This window comes from Heterocephalus glaber, unplaced genomic scaffold (genome assembly GCF_053883595.1).
Source record: "Heterocephalus glaber isolate CG9 unplaced genomic scaffold, H.glaber_assembly_v1.0 deba00001452, whole genome shotgun sequence".
Classification (NCBI taxonomy): domain Eukaryota; kingdom Metazoa; phylum Chordata; class Mammalia; order Rodentia; family Bathyergidae; genus Heterocephalus; species Heterocephalus glaber.
Window position 1 is genome coordinate 996,502 of NW_028258302.1, and position 15,220 is coordinate 1,011,721.

Genomic DNA, 15,220 nt, shown 5'->3' on the forward strand with positions numbered 1-15,220 from the left:
TAGCCTAGGAGGGGTTGGGGTGTGGGGAAAGGAAGGTGTCTGGGGTGAAGATTATGACAATAGTAGCCCTCATTTTATTGCACATCTGTTATGAGCCAATCCTTCCATTCATGACATTTATTCCTCTCAGTTGATGGCAACCTGAACCTCAAGAAACTGAGCCTAGCAAGGCTAAATCACTTGCTCACATTGCCCAGCTGCAAGGTGATCAAAGCAAGATTCCACTCCAGGTGCATCTTAGTCTGGGGCCAATGTTCGCTCTGCTTTATCTGCAGAACTCGTCTCGATGAGCAGTCACTGGTGCAGTCCCAGGGGTGGGGAAAAGACATCTCTGTGGAAATCCCTGACAGGTATTACAAGGCGAAGTGGAGATGAGGGGTGTTGGGTCAGGAATCTTCAGGGGTCATAGACATTTCTCTGCCGAGAGACCCCAGCCCCAGACAGGCAGAGGGACAGTCTATGGACACAAACATGCAGTTCTAAGAAGGCACACACTCACTTTCCTGTACTACGGATGTATGGATGTACATGGGCTCTGGATCACACAATCCCACAGAAGGGCTGACATACACAGAAGGCCCTGGGATGGACACGGACACACGGACACACGGACACACACACACACACACACACACACACACACACACACACGCACACCCTGGCACAGTTCTGGGGACACCAAGGAAAGTTGTGTGAAGAAGGGCTCTGGCTGGTCAGATGAGGCTGGCGATGCTGGATGTGGTCTCATGACGCTGGCCAGCAGACAGCTGTCCTGAGATGCTGAAGATGCTGCTAGTGCCACTGTGTGTGGCAGAGGCTGGCCCATGGAAGGGAGGGCAGTGTCCACTCATGCACAACTGATACAGCAGCAAGCCCAGTAGCAGGAATGAGCCCAAGGCAGCCAGGGCAATACCCACAGACAGCATGGCAGCCAGAGGCCGAGCAGGGGCAGGGGCAGCAGCCAGCCCAGCCAGGGTCAGACCAGTGACCAGCAGCACCAAGCCACTGAGCAGGACCACCAAGGCATCGGCCCCTCCACCGCTGCGCAGCAGGGCCACGTGGTGGGCTTGGCGGAGGCAGTTCATATCCTGCACGGCCGAGCTCATCAGCTGCTTTACCAGAACCAGCAGGGCCAGCAGGCAGAGCACGGTGCCTGTTGCCAGACGCCACTCACCAGAGCGGCTGCTGGTGGAAGACAGCAGTGCCACGCCACCTGCCCCACAGCCTGCCACAAGGCCCACAGCCACAATGAAGCAGAACAAGGAGCGCCGTGGCTGCTGGGACCACCACAGCTCCACCTGTTCCGCCAGCACATCTGGGGGCAGCTCCCGGATGGCAGAGACTTGGACTGGTTCAGACATGGCTTGGTCAGGCAGGGTCAGGACAGACGGTCAGTGTCAGGGGTCAGAGGGTACAGATCATGACGTGGTGCATCCACCACCTGCTTGTCAGCTGCAGGCCCAGAGCCTCATTCCTCTTAGCCCAGGCTGAGGTCACCATTACCTGCAAGGGCAAGGTCACAGTGTTACCTCCCACCCAGCGGACCCTCAGGGACTCACCTGGGAGCCTTGGGGAAGATCCCTGAGAATCCTCCCCAGTGTCCTCTGGAGTCTCCTCTGGGAAAGCCCCTTGTCCAGCATCCCCCCTTGGGGAGAGCCTCTCCAGTGCCCCAGGAGAGCTCCTTCCCTCTGCGGGGCTCCCCCCTTGCCCAGGCCCTGACCTCTCTGGCTCTGGCTCTCTCGGTCGCCTGTCCCATCCTGGCCTGCCGAGGGAGCTGGTGCCACAGAGGATGATGGGACCAACAGCCAGGGATAAAGCCTCATTCAGGATCAACTCACATGGCCTCAGCTGTCACCGCTGGTTCCTGGGAGGGAGTTGTGGAGAGGGAGGGTGCTGATGACTTAACCCTTCTGGAACCAGCAGCCTGACCCTGAACCTTCTCTCTTAGGGCTGTGTCTGCTCTTTCTCTGTGGATTGGGATCTGACCCCTAACACCCTCCTCCCCCTAATCTCATCCCAGTCACAGCCTGACCAGCAATAAAAGATGCTGGTTCCCAAATACCTTGCCACCACCCAGATCTTCCTTCTGAGCCAATTGTCATTTTGATGTCCAGTCATCATCTCTCATGCCACGAGTCCCAACCCAAGCTTGTCATCTTACTCTAAACCTGCTTTTCCTCTGTTTCCACACGTCAGGTGGCATCACTTCCCTCTCAGCTGCAGGAGTTGCTCATCTTCCTCTGCCACACCCAATCCCAGGGCAGAGGCTCCTCCAAACATTTCTCCATCCAGTTCCTGGTCTCACCCCATTGCGCCTACCTCTTCATCCCTACCTGCACTGGTCTTCCTGCCTTTCCACTCCTCCCCACTCTCCCCTGCACTCCACCTGTGCCAGGCTCCTCCATGATTTATTCCAAGTGGTGCAGAGGAAAAAGGAGGACTCTGGACTTGAATCCCAGCCCAGTCCTTCCTGACATGGAAATGTGGGGAGGGACCTAACAGTAGTTGGTAGTCATTTAATCTGTCTCCGAGAAGACAGTCAACATGACTTGAAGCAGGCAAAAATCAGGCTGGCGCAATCCCTGCCCTCCAGGATCCCCATCTGCAGAGTGGTAAGAGCTGGGTGTGCATCGGCACAGGACCCGGGAAGCCAGGACCCTCGGGGAAGCTCTGACCCTCTGGGAGCCCCCTGAATTCACTTGTCAGAGCCTCAATCTCCTTTTCTGAAAACTGAGGACCACGACATTCATCTTGAGGGGTGGGGGGCAAATTATTTGATATCTTCATTTAGCCCACACTGAGGTTACCGCATGCTTTTTGAATAAGTGAACAAGATGTTTCCCCTTTCAAACAAGATGGTACACAGAACATGGGTCCTGTATTACTCCAGGAACCTGACAGAACCCTGCACAGGTTATATCCCAGGAGGCATGGGTCCTTCACCAGCCCTCCACTGGGTCTGCTGGGCACACAAGAGGACTTGGGAGGAGGCTATGCCCCCAACGGAGGTGGAGGAGGGGCCATGGGCGGGGTGTGGAGTCCTCCCAGCATTCCCCAGGGCTGTGGCTTGCTGGTCAGAAAGTGCTGGCAGAGGTTGCTCTGACTGTGGGGCTAGGCTGGGGGTGGGGTGGATGTTCTCAGGGGAAGAGCCAGGGGGAGAAGGTGGGGTAGAGTGGGTGGGGGACTGTGGGGCACTCACGAGAATGTGTTGGATCCAATTTGAGCAGGAAGAGCCCAGCAGGTGGGGTGCTCTAGCTCCGTTTCCGGGGAGACGCTTCACCTGCCTAACCTGCGCGAAGGTGAGCCTAGAGGGAGGGGGATTAACAGGTGGTGTTTCTAGGGCAGGGCCTGAGCTGATTGGCTGACGTGGCACTGCTCCTGCTGGGCCGAGACATTCCTAGGGAGGGAGGGGCGTCTGTCAGCTGCTGTTGGACGCTGAACACAATTAGCAGACCTAAGCGGCAGGAGGAATGTTGTCCATCTGCCCGGGAGCCTGAGCCCTAGCCCAACCCCTAGCCCCAACCCCACTGTAGTTTTAGTTCCAGCCTCAAAACCTACCCCAACTCCAGCTGCAAAGTCTAACCAGAACTCCCAGCCCCACCCTGACCCTGCTTCCTTGCCAAACTCAACCTCACTTCCAGTGTAAACCTCAGCTCCAGCTCACACCTCTAACTCAAATTCTGGACTTAGGTCCTGGACCTCCAGCTTCATCCTCAGCCCCAACCTTGCCTCCCATTCCTGAGTCTAGTCCCCCAGACCCTCAATTCAACCTCAAACTGAGCCTCAACCCCAAAGACCAGCACCAGCTGATCCCCAAAGCAGGCCCAGTGCTGCCATCCTTGGCCCTTGCACTGAACTGGACCCCTCACAAGGCCTTTGTTCATTCTCCTTGGAGGCCTTGAATACCTGGCTGTGGTGGGTCTGCTCCCTGGGGCTGGGTCCTGCTAGGGGGGAGCGGAAGGAGGAGTAAAGGGCTTTCATAGGGAAGATCCTGAAATAAATGCCACACTACTTCCCAGGGTTCATGTGACCCCTGCCCTCTGGTTAGAAGGAGTGCTGTTGAGTTCTGTAGGGTGTCTTCCATTCTGCCTTCATCACTTTTGAACTCAGAGTTCCCTTTGCCCAGGATATTTACCGCTCCCCAGCCTCAGTCTGGTCAACTCAGATTCTTCAGTTGTGATGTCCCCTCCTCCAGAAGGCCCTCCCTGACTTGCAGCCTGATTTGGGTTCACTCATGGCCACCGTGCTTCCCTGACAATGGCTTTTCCTGCAACGTGCTTCATTGCCCTTTAGTATCTGTCCCTCTCTAGATGTGTGGTCCCTGGTGAGCGCAGGGGTAGTGCCTGTTTTGCTAACCGGTCCTCAGTAGCCAACACTCAATCGACTGCACATGGGGAATAATCAATAAGGGTTTGTTCAGTGACTGAGTGAATAAATGGAAGTGAGAATGGACCGGTGTAGAGGTTTTGGCAGGGAGCCTTAAGATGAGACAGGAAAGACAAGTTTGGCTCAGGCTGGGGGGTTGTTGGATCCCTCCAGGTAGCATTCGGACTGTGCAGGGCGACCATGGAGGGTGCTGAAGTGTAACAGGGACATGGCTAGGCCTCTGCTTCTAACCAGCAAGTCTGGCACCGCCCGTGCACCATTCTTGGAGTGGCAGAATGGGTTCTGATCGAAGGGGACACAGATCCTTTAGGACCACTTCCCTCTCATTCTGATGTACATAGAATGGAAAGAAAAACAAAGTCAATGTTATTTCCCATTATCCATTCCCCAAATGATTGCCCTGACCTGCTGCATTCCCCTTTGTTTGGACCTGTGGGGAGGACTAGGGGCAGCATGATCGTGGACTGTGAGCCCCTGTGTCACTTAAACTTTTCTAATAGCCTCCTTTTGGAGGAATAGGTGAGATCAGCACATGAAATAACACATTTTAGTCTCAAAATATATTTATTATTATTTTTATTATTTTGGTTTTGGAGGCAGGGTCTCACTATGTGGTCCAGACTGGCCTTGAACTCACTATGTAGCTCAGGCTGGCCTCGAACTCTTGTTGATCCTCCTGCTTCAGCCTCCCGAGTGCTGGGATTACAGGCATGCACCACCACGCCCAGCTTCAAAATATATTTTAATATATAAGTTGTTACTGAGCTATTTGAAAATCTTTTATTTTGTGTAAAGTCTTGAAAATTCAATGTGTATTTTACACACACTGCACTTCTGTTTAGGATAGTCATATTTCCAGTGTCCAGTCATCCTTGGTTTGTGTTGTGTCCCTACTGGGTGGCAGGGCTCTAAATGTCCTTTCCTGAAGAAAAGGATAGGGCAGTCTGATTGTTGTGGGGCAGGTCAGTGGCATGGTGTTATAGGTGTTCAAAAGGTTTGCAAAGCTTTATAAAGGTGCTCCCTCTATAATAAAGGGGCTCAGAGGAGCAGGGATTGCCAACTGTGGATTCCTCTTGCACACATCAGACATTTATTTACCTCCCGGTCCCAAGGAAGGGCCAGTCCCAGGCAGACCCACTGTCCAGTGGTCCCAGGCAGAGCTGGGGCAGGGGACTCATAAGATTTTGTTTCCATTTCTCTTTCCCTTGGGAGTTCAGAATGGGGAAAACAGTCTAAAAGCTTCCGCCGCCGCCGTGTAAACACTGACTGGGCAAGCCTTTGTTCCGGATCTGGGACTTACCAAGTGACTTGTAGTTAAATGGGCCGCAGGTTCTGCGCAGGGCCGTTAAAGCAGAAGTCACAGGGGCAGCTCAGGTGGGCAGTGAAGGTCAGGGGAGGAGGTGGCCTGGGAACTCCGGGGAAGGTGTGCATTTGACTTGCCCTCAGGTGCATTAGAAGGTGGTGGGGAAAGTGCTGGGGGGGAGAAGAGAGAGCCTGAGGGCCCATTTCCCTGCATCTGCCTTGTTCCTGCCTCATACTATGCTTGTCCAGGAAGCTGGAGTAATATTACAAAGAATCAACAAATGGGATTACAAATGAAAAAGCTTCTTTCTGCACAGCAAAGGAAACCACCGAGTGAACAGACAACCTACAGGATGGGAAAAAAATTTTGCCAGCTACTCCTCAGGCACAGGAATAATGTCTAGTGTCAGGAGAATTTCTACATACATTTTGGGGAAAAATCATTTCATAATTAAAATACAACTCTAGCTGTCTAAAGCTCAATGTCACCTTGCCCGAGAGCTAGCTATGGCATTCAGAAACACTTTGCCTTCTGTCACAGCTGAGTCCTCAAGGTTCTGATGATGCTGTGGCGCTTAATAGCAAGACTGCATCAGCTGAAGACATCCTGGTTCTTCGAGAACCGAGTAGTGATACAAAAGAGAAAGGTTTCACCTGACGAGAGACTAATTCCTTGTCAAAAACTCATCCTGCCCAGCTTTGTAAGAATGCTCTCCCCACAGTACTCCTCAACAGAACAACCTCGTGACTTAAGATCCTCATCAGCTTGGGAGTCCTTGTCATTGCTCACTCTGAGGCACTGACCTCCAGCCCTCCATATACTTTGAAATTATGCAAATCTCTATTGTCTTTTTTCTTTTGCTCTTGCCATCCCCCTTTCTAGGTAGCCAGAGGATTAATCTCCCTCTGATAATCTAGAATATATAAAGAACTAAAAAAAATCAGATCCCCCAAATTTAAAAAGTCCAAAAATGGGCACCTGAAATGAATAGACACTTCTCAGATGAAGAAGTACAAATGGCCAATAAATACATGAAAAAATGTTCAACATCGCTGGCCATTCAAGAAATGCAAATTAAAACAAGACTTTTGCCACCTGCTGTGCAAGTACAAGGACCCGAGATCGATCCCCGATCCCATCTCACTCCTGAAAGAATGGCTATCAACCAGTAACAAATGCTAGAGGGGTTGTGGAGTATGGTGGGGTAGGGGCAAGGAATGCTTCTCCATTGTTGGTGGGAGTGTAAATTGGTACAGTCACTATGGAAATCAGTATGGAGATTTCTCAAAAAACTAAAAGTAGAGTTACATTTGACTCAGCTGTTCCCTTTCAGGTACCTTCCCGAAAGGGTTAAAGTCATCATACTCCATCAATGAAAACAGAATGGAGAATGTTAAACAAGACTGGACTTCTAGCCCCAGATTCACTAGCATGAGGCTGTGTTCACCCACTGTGCAGTCAAGAAAATACCCTGCTGATGTGCTGGCCGAGGTGCCAGCTTTTGCTATGGTAGGGGTTTCCCATAGCCTGGACTTCTGCCTCCTCCTTCTTACCAGCAGGACAGCAGCTGGGTTTATGTAGGCCCAGGTTAGCTTACCTGGGAGTTTTCAGCTCTTTTTCTTTCTGGTTTAGACTCTCTAGGGGTTACATTGTACAGCCCACCATCTGGTCTGTGGAATTTTTGCTTGGATGCCTCTTCAGTGCAATATGTAAAAGCATGGGATTTGGAGTCCTTCGGGTGGATGGGGCTACAATTCTGGCCTTGTCTGTGTGACCATGTGCTAGTTCATTTGCTACTCCTTGGTTTTGATTTCCTCATTAGTAAACTGAAGTCCATCTTGTGGGTGAAAGATGATGGCCTGACTCCTAACATATGTTTTAGTTGAATTTTCATCATTTGAATGTGGATGTATCCTGGCCACAGCAAATTTCCTTCTGGTTCTCAGGAGGGCTCCAGTTTCCTCTGTGTTTTTCTTCTTCCCTAGGCAGGCTCCCTCTCCCCTGGCTTGGCTAATTCTCTCCAGTCCTTAAATTGGAAGTGTTTGCTCCTCTTCCTCCCTTCTGCCATCACCTTGGTCCAAGCCACTGGCCTGTCACAACTGGACATCAACAGCTTCCTTCTAACTGGTTCCCTGCCTCTACTATTGGGTGTCCTCAATCAGTGCTCTGCACAGAAACCTAGATGAGCTTTAGATGCTGACACAGCTCTTGCCCTCATGGAACTGTCCTAGCAGGAGAGTCAAGAATTAGAAAAGTAAATGAACATGGTGTGGTGGGGGTTATGAAGAAAAACAACATGGCAGGTGTAATGTATATGGGAAGGGTCAGACACTGACTTTCTGAGGAAGTGACATTCTAGTCAAGATCTGAAGGAGGTGTGGGGGCATAAAAGCATCTCAGGCAGAGGAAGCAGCATGTGGAAAGATCTAGGGGCAGGAAGACCATGGTCTACTATAGGAGTTGCAAGGAGGCCAGTGTGCCAAGAGTCTGGACAGCAAATGGCAGTGACTCAAAGCATCCTAGTGCTGGCCTCTGGACTCCAGTCTGAATCTTTGATGTGCCTTCAAGGCCCTGAATGTTCTGGCCCAGCTGACTCCATATTTCCCCTAATCTCATTTTAATCCAGTTTCTCCTGTAAAGATAAAGTCAAGATGCTAGTTTGGAATGGAGAAGTTTGAGTCCCAGAAGATCCCAGCCACCTGGTGTGATAATGTCTTTGTGGCAGAACTTCTCCAGGTTGCCTACATTTTTTTTCCTGCTTTTGGAATCTGGTCTCCCAGAGAGTAGAGGACCTGATGGCATGGCACAGATGAGCTAGCTGCTGTGAGAGGGATGTGGAGCACTTTGCTTTGTGGCCTCTGCCAGGAACCCTCTGTTTACTGCATCTGCCTTCAAGAGAGTCTTGCCAAATGGGACAGCTAATTCTGAACTCTTGCTATGGAAACTAACCTAAGATCAGGGCCAGAGTGTAGGTAAAGCAGACTGAGGAAGGTAGGAAGCCTTGTCGGTGACAGACTTAATGAAGCCCCACGGGACCAGCAGGGACACAGGGACTGTGGGCTTAGATATTTATTTGGGTATTAGAGGGGCACCTTGTCTCTGCAGGGAGAAGCCAGGGAGGGACATCTGGCTTACACTTCTTTGCTCTTTAGTGCATAAAGAAGTATCTTTGCTGACATCTGTGTGTAGCTGGGTGTCCCAGAATGGGGCCTAGAGGATAGTAAGAGGGAAAAGAGCCCAAGAAATGGTGGAGCTGGGCAGGCCCTGCAAAACAGACTGTAACTCTAGGGTGACATAAGAGAAAGAAGGGCAGAGCTCCACTTATAGTCTTAAGAGCAGCATCCACAGGTAATGCAAGACTTTGGCATGTTCATGCAGTGGTGACTCAGTTCACAAATGCTTTTATTTGCAAATAATTTGGTTGGCAAACAGTAGCATTTGGCAAAATTTTATATTTGTTTGTGAACTCTGCATCAGGTGACAAACATGACCTTGGTCATCTTTCCCACAGGAACGTGAATATGGCCATCTTTTCTAGAATTGTGGAACAAATTAAGTTTGTGAACTGAGGCATCACTGTATTTTACTCTCCTCCTTTCCCTCATTTTTACACTTTTACACAAATCCTCAGAAAGTCTCATTATATTTCGAAAAGAAAAGAAAAGAAAATATAGGAGGCTTTGGCCCTGACCTGGCTGGGAGAGAAGAAAGCCAGGAGGGAGACAGCAGACAGAGTTATTTAAGCTGGGAGCAGGCAGACCATCCTGAGGCCCAGAGGACAACAGGTAGGAGGAAGCCAGCCCCAAGTCCAGGGCAATTTCTGCAGTGCTGAGTGCACACAAGGACCAGCAGTAATGGCTTTGGTTGAGCTGCACTCTCCCAAGCCTCAGGGACAACCCCCCCCCCCCCCGACCGCCCACTCCTGCCCCGGCACCAGGTGAGCAGAAGCTGGACACGGTTGTAGGCAAACACCTTTATTCTGACTGTCCCCAGGTCCCCAGGGCAAGAGAAAGAGCTTGGTGCTGCAGGGACTACAGAGACTCCAGTGCAAGGCTGGCCGGAGGACAGACACACTGTGCTTCTGGCTGTGGATGGAGATAGCTCACCAGGGGGATTACTTGGTCTTCACCTCAAAATCCGCATCTGGGTCTACAAGGGAAGGAAGTCGAATTCCAGCAATGGTGTGAAACCCTGGCACTTGCTCTTGCTCCTGGATCTGGTCTCTGAGGCGCCGGATTTCTAGGCGTTGCATTTCAATGATTCTCCCAGTTTCTTCTTGCTCATTCAGTCTCATTGTGGCAGTGGCAGTGGGCATGTCCCTGCTGGACACTGTACGGGACAGAGCAGGAAAAATGTGGCCTGTTTACTGATCTGCTGCATTCTCTTCTTTCCCCACTCCCCAAACATTCTTTGGATGCCTACTGTGGGAAGACACTCAATCTTAGGTGCTGGGAGTACAGAGGTAAGTAAACTTCTTTACCATTTCATAGAGAGACTGAGACATTAAGAGACACTTGGGAGTGGTAAGGTGGAGGCTGAGGATGACCCCGGTCCAGGTCCCCTGAGTGCCTGCACTGGGTCCTGTCCAGTAGAGGCTGTTTTTTCCCATTCCACACCCATCAGGCGGGGTGGCACTCATGTGCAGCCCCTGCTCCTGGAGACAGAGAACTCTGAGCCCCTCCTGAATGGCCACCCACTGGAGTTCCCTGAGGGCTTCTCTACTCCTGGCTCTGTCATTTCCCTGTCTCAGGTTCTGCCATCATCCTGGGCAATATCAGCATCCATTGGGGCCCATGGCTCATCCTGTTCCCAGCACTAGTGACCAATACCTCCACCTCATGTCAGCACCCGCTCTGGGCTTCTCCTCCTTACCCAGGATCCTGTGTTGTGTACATTGTTCGCTCTAGTACGCCATTCTCTGACCACAACCTCTCCGCTGCCTTACGCTCTTTGGCTGAATTGTGAACTCTTGTTCGTGGACAACTTCATCCTTCCCCCCAAAATGGACTCCTTTTCCATTCATTTCCTTTCCTGGCCAGTTAGACGCACTGTGACTTTCTTCCTCCATTTCTTGGACAGCACCCTCAGTATTGGAACTGCTGTGTCCTTCTGTCTCCAAATGTTGATAGGTTTTACACTCATAGTCACAAATATTCCCACCCCCCACCATAGCACGTCTGAATTTCAACCTCCATTTCCTCTCCCTCATTCTTAAGGAATGGCCTCGCCACCTCTCTCCAACTCCCTGAAACTGTCTCCATCTCACTGAACTGAGTCAAATCTCAGTGGAAAAGAGGTCTCTCCTCACCACTGCCAACCCTTCCTGTACATCTGGTGGGGAAAACCACCCCCAGAAAAACCCAGAACAGATGGGAAAGATTTTCAAGGAGGAAGTGATCAGCAGTGGTCAGCGGCTGGCCTTGCCATGGGCCTCTAATTGGCCTAATTAAGCCAGCATTCAAGGAGCACTTGGCTTATCCCTGCCTTCTTTTCAGGAGACAGCTGGATCCTCTCTCTCTGCCTCTGCTTTTTGCCTTTTCTGTAATCTCTAGGCTCTTGATCTTCTAGCTTTTCTTTTCCTAGATCTTTTTCACATTGTATTCATCACTTTTTTTTTTTCTGGACCTTGCACTTGAGAGGCAGGAGCCAGAACCACTGAGCTAAATCCCCGGCCCCTCTTTTCCTAGATCTTGACCCTTCATCCTCCTTCTGCTCCTGGTAGCCATCCCATTAGTCAAGCTGTGCCCTGGCCCTGGGACCCTGTGAGCAGTGTTCCCCTGGGAGGTCCAGGAAATGCGTCTCTAAATCCATCTACTTGCTTGGTCCTGGATCGCTCACCTCTGCCTCATTTCTGCTCTCCTGTCTACATGCTTCCTCAGCCACTTCCTGTTTTAAACTAAGCTCTGTGCTCTCTCCCACCAACTTTACACACAGCTACTTACCCAGTCACTATCTGGCTTCCCAGGGGACCCCAACCTGTGTGTGAAGCCACAGTCCTAAAGGTACTCAGTGGAGTGAATCTGAAAATGTCCCAACACTTGAATTCCTCTTTCTGCCAAGAAAGTGCACCCAGGGGTGCACTTGTGCCTCCTGGGAGAGCAGCTCGTGTGGAACTTGGCCCAGTGGACCCAGTGTTCTGCCTTGGTTCCCGGTCAGTCTCTCATTCCGGTCTGTGAGCATCTTGAGGGCATGGGTTGTGGTTTTCCTCCATTTCTTCCCTTTACTCCTAGGATTCTTTCCCCATTCCCTTTGACAATGACCTGTCTGCTCAACATATTGTGATTCAGCCTCATGGGGGGGGGAGGGCCCTTTGATGGCCCTGCTTCCATGTGCTGCAGCTGTGTAAACCCTTCTGTCCTCCTTCTGTGACTGTATGAAATCAGTTCTCTCATGTGGCCCCACCCTTGCTTCTCCTCACATCTCCAATCTCTTCTTTTCCTTGCTCTGTCCAGAGCTCTCCTCAGTCTCCCTCTCTGTATTTTGCCCACAAGTTGCCTCCAATAGATTAAAGTGTATTTCTGATTAATAATAACAATATTATTATGGTTAATTATTTGCAGTGTGTACCACTGAGCTACACCCAGCACCCAAAGTTTGATTTTAAATGACTGAAAGTAAGAATGTGGTTATGGGTTCATTTGGACTCATTTATCTTTTTAGAAAATTTTTTTGGGACCGGGGATTTAGCTCAGTGGTTTTGCCGCCTGCCTCGAAAGCGCAAGGTCCCAAGTTTGATCCCCGGTACCGAAAACAAAACAAAAAAAGGATCCTAGAAAATTTTTTTCTACTTTGTGTATTTTCTTTCTCCCTTTAAAAACTTTTTTTTTTTTTTTGGTACTGGGGATTGAACTTGTGTGCTTGTGCTTGTGAAGCAGGGTGCAAAACCACTGAGCTAAATCCCCGGCCCATCCCTTTAAAAACTTAAAAAAAAATTTTTAGTAATGTTTCCCTTTACTGGTTTGGAAGGTTTTCCCTCCTTTCATTTGTCCCTCTGTTCCTTTTACTACCCCCGCAATTACTCTAAAAAGTTTAACATGCAAGCTGGGCGTGGTGGCACATGACTATAATCCCAGCACTCAGGAGACGGAGGCAGGAGGATTGCCAAGAGTTTTAGGCCAGCCTGGACTACATAGGCAGACTAAATAAATAAATAAATAAATAAATGTTTAACATGCACATTTAACACAAAAGATTCCAAAGTAAATCAATATCTTGTAAAACAGTACACAATTTAGAATGCTGTAGCTCCAAGCCCTTCTGGCTTATATGTGAATACCAAGTATTTTATCTATCTTGATATTTTAATCCACAATTTAAACACTGGTTTATGTAGTTAATGATTGTTTCAATTCTACATATTTGACTTCTTGTTCATTGTTTCTTCTTGCATTCGCCCTTTCCTCTGGAATCACTTTTCTTCCTGATGTATATTCTTTAGGATTTCCTTCAAATTGCTTTTTGTTGGTGACAAATTCTCTCACTTTTTTATTTCTCACATTTTTTTTTCTTTTGGCCTCATTTTAAGAAAACGATTTCACTGGCTATACACTCTAGGAGATAGTTGCTACCCTTCAGCCCTTTGAAGACGCAAGGTCACCATTTCTGGCTTTCACTGTTGCATTGAGAAGTCAGATATTAGTTGAATTCTTAGTCTTTTGTATGGAATCTCTCTTTTCTTTGGCTGCTATAAAGCTGAAAAATATGCCTTTGCTTCTTTTAAGTGGTAGTGAAATGGTACATACATTGCATTTTATTTATCCATTTTTTTTAAAAATTAAAGATTTATTTTTATTAGTGCATGTTTGCAGTACACAGTGATTACGTTCATTCTGGGGTATTGAAATATGTATATAATACATCTTGATTCTTTTTACTTTCCCTTCTCCTCCCCTCCTTCCCATATTTTTATTCTGTTTATTCATCAGTGGATACTTGGGTCACTTTCACCTTTTGTCACTTGTGAATAATACTACTACAAACATGTTATACACATGTATCTTTGAGTCCTCAGCTTTCAACTCTTTTGGTATATACTTAGAAGTTGAACTGCTATAGCAAAATGGTCATTCTGTTAATATTTTTTTATGGTCGTGGGGATTGAACCCAGGGACTTCACACTGAACTATATCCCCAGAGTTTTACATTTGTTTATTTAGTTTAAATTTTGAGACAAAGTTTCACTAAGTGACTAAGTTACCCAGGCTGGGGTTGAATTTATGACAGTGGCGTAGCTTGGGGGGGGCGGGTTAGAGGAGGCTGGTAAATTAAAGACCCACCCTGAGCAGCACAAACCTTAGCTACACCACTGACTTGTGATCTTTCTGCCTCAGTCTCCCAGAGTGCTAGGATTACAGGCATGTGCCACCATGTCTGGCTCTATTTTTAATCTTTTGAAGAACTTCCATATTGTTTCCCATAGTGGTTGCATTATTTTACATCCCTACCAGTAGTGCACAAGGGCCCAATTTCTCTACATTCTTGCCTACACTTGCTATTTTCTGTTTTTTGTTCAATTTTATTATAGCCATCCTAAGGAGGGAGAAGTAGTATCTCATTGTAGTTTTTTTTTTTGGAGGGGGAGGGAGGTTGAAACAGGGCCTTGCTCTGTAATTGAGGCTGGCCTTGAACTCACAGCAATCCTCTTGCCTCAGCTTCCTGAGTGCTAGGATTACAGGTGTGCACCACAGCTCATTGTAGTTTTTTTTTTTTTGGTACCAGAGATCAAACTCGGGACCTTTCACTTGCGAGGCAGGCAGCAGAACCACTGAGCTAAATCCTTGGCCCTCATTGTAGTTTTGATTTACATTTTCCTACTGATAAATGATGGTGAGCATCTTTTCATATACTTGTTGCCCAGCTGCATAGTTTTTTTTGGGAAATGTCCATTTTTAACTTTTGTTGTTGTTGAGTTGTACGAGTTCTTTATATATGCTGGATATTAATTCTTTATTAGGTACATAATTTGCAAATATTCTTCCATTTTGTAAGCTGGCTTTGCACTCTGTTGTTAATGTTCTCTGATGCATGCAAGCTTCATATATATATATATATATATTTTTTTTTTTTTTTGTACTGAGGATTGAACTCAGGACCTTGCACTTGCAAGGCAGGCGGCAGAACTACTGAGCTAAATCCCCAGCACAAGCTTTATATTTTGATGCAGTATAATTTATTTGTTTTTCTATTGTTGCCTGTTGCTTTTGGTGACATGAAAGAAATAACTGCCAAATCCAATGTCATGAAGCTTTTCTTCTATGCTTTTTTCTAAGAGTTGTATAATTTGAGCTCTGCTATGTTGCCCAGGCTGCCCTCAAATTTCTGGACTAAAGCAATTCCCCTGCCTTAGCCTCCCAAATATCTAGGTCTATAGGCATACACTGTTACACCTTGGATGTTTAGATCTTGGATCCATTTTGAGTTATTTTTTGTATATGTTGTAAGTTAAGGATTTACTTGAATTCTTTTGAATGCAGATTTCTAATTTCCCCAACACTACTTGTTGAAAAGACTGTTCTTATTCCATAGAATAGT

General features: G+C 48.3%; 2 protein-coding genes and 1 long non-coding RNA gene across 12 annotated transcripts in view; 1 reads left to right on the forward strand and 2 right to left on the reverse strand.

Moving 5' to 3' along the window:
* Positions 1 to 51: 51 nt before the first annotated feature.
* On the reverse strand, positions 52 to 3,500 carry Tmem125 (transmembrane protein 125). 3 transcript variants are annotated; one of them, XM_021249904.2, is made up of 3 exons: positions 3,200 to 3,500; positions 1,839 to 1,864; positions 52 to 1,503 (listed from the first exon to the last, which is right to left on the reverse strand). In XM_021249904.2, the coding sequence occupies exon 3, from the start codon at positions 1,359 to 1,361 to the stop codon at positions 714 to 716; it is 648 nt and encodes a 215-aa protein (XP_021105563.1). In that variant the 5' UTR covers positions 1,362 to 1,503; positions 1,839 to 1,864; positions 3,200 to 3,500; the 3' UTR covers positions 52 to 713. The 3 variants fall into 3 exon arrangements, with proteins under 3 accessions (XP_021105563.1, XP_004871897.1, XP_004871898.1); XM_004871840.4 differs by having other exon boundaries at positions 1,721 to 1,864; positions 3,200 to 3,372; XM_004871841.4 differs by lacking the exon at positions 1,839 to 1,864 and having other exon boundaries at positions 3,200 to 3,493.
* Positions 2,230 to 15,220, forward strand: part of LOC106008434 (uncharacterized) — a 48,571-nt gene continuing 35,580 nt past the window's right edge. Inside the window, exons 1-2 of one of the 2 annotated variants that reach the window (XR_002391505.2) lie at positions 2,230 to 2,612; positions 9,683 to 10,151. This is a non-coding gene — a long non-coding RNA (uncharacterized LOC106008434). The remainder of the gene's footprint in view (positions 2,613 to 9,682; positions 10,152 to 15,220) is intronic. The other variant, XR_015452708.1, reaches the window with a different exon arrangement.
* Cfap57 (cilia and flagella associated protein 57) overlaps positions 9,804 to 15,220 on the reverse strand; it is a 66,319-nt gene continuing 60,902 nt past the window's right edge. For 6 of the 7 annotated variants that reach the window (XM_021249897.2, XM_013068188.3, XM_021249899.2 and 3 more), the window contains one exon: positions 9,804 to 10,018. In XM_021249897.2, the coding sequence (XP_021105556.2) occupies positions 9,804 to 10,018 (215 nt within the window). The remainder of the gene's footprint in view (positions 10,019 to 15,220) is intronic. The other variant, XM_021249901.2, reaches the window with a different exon arrangement.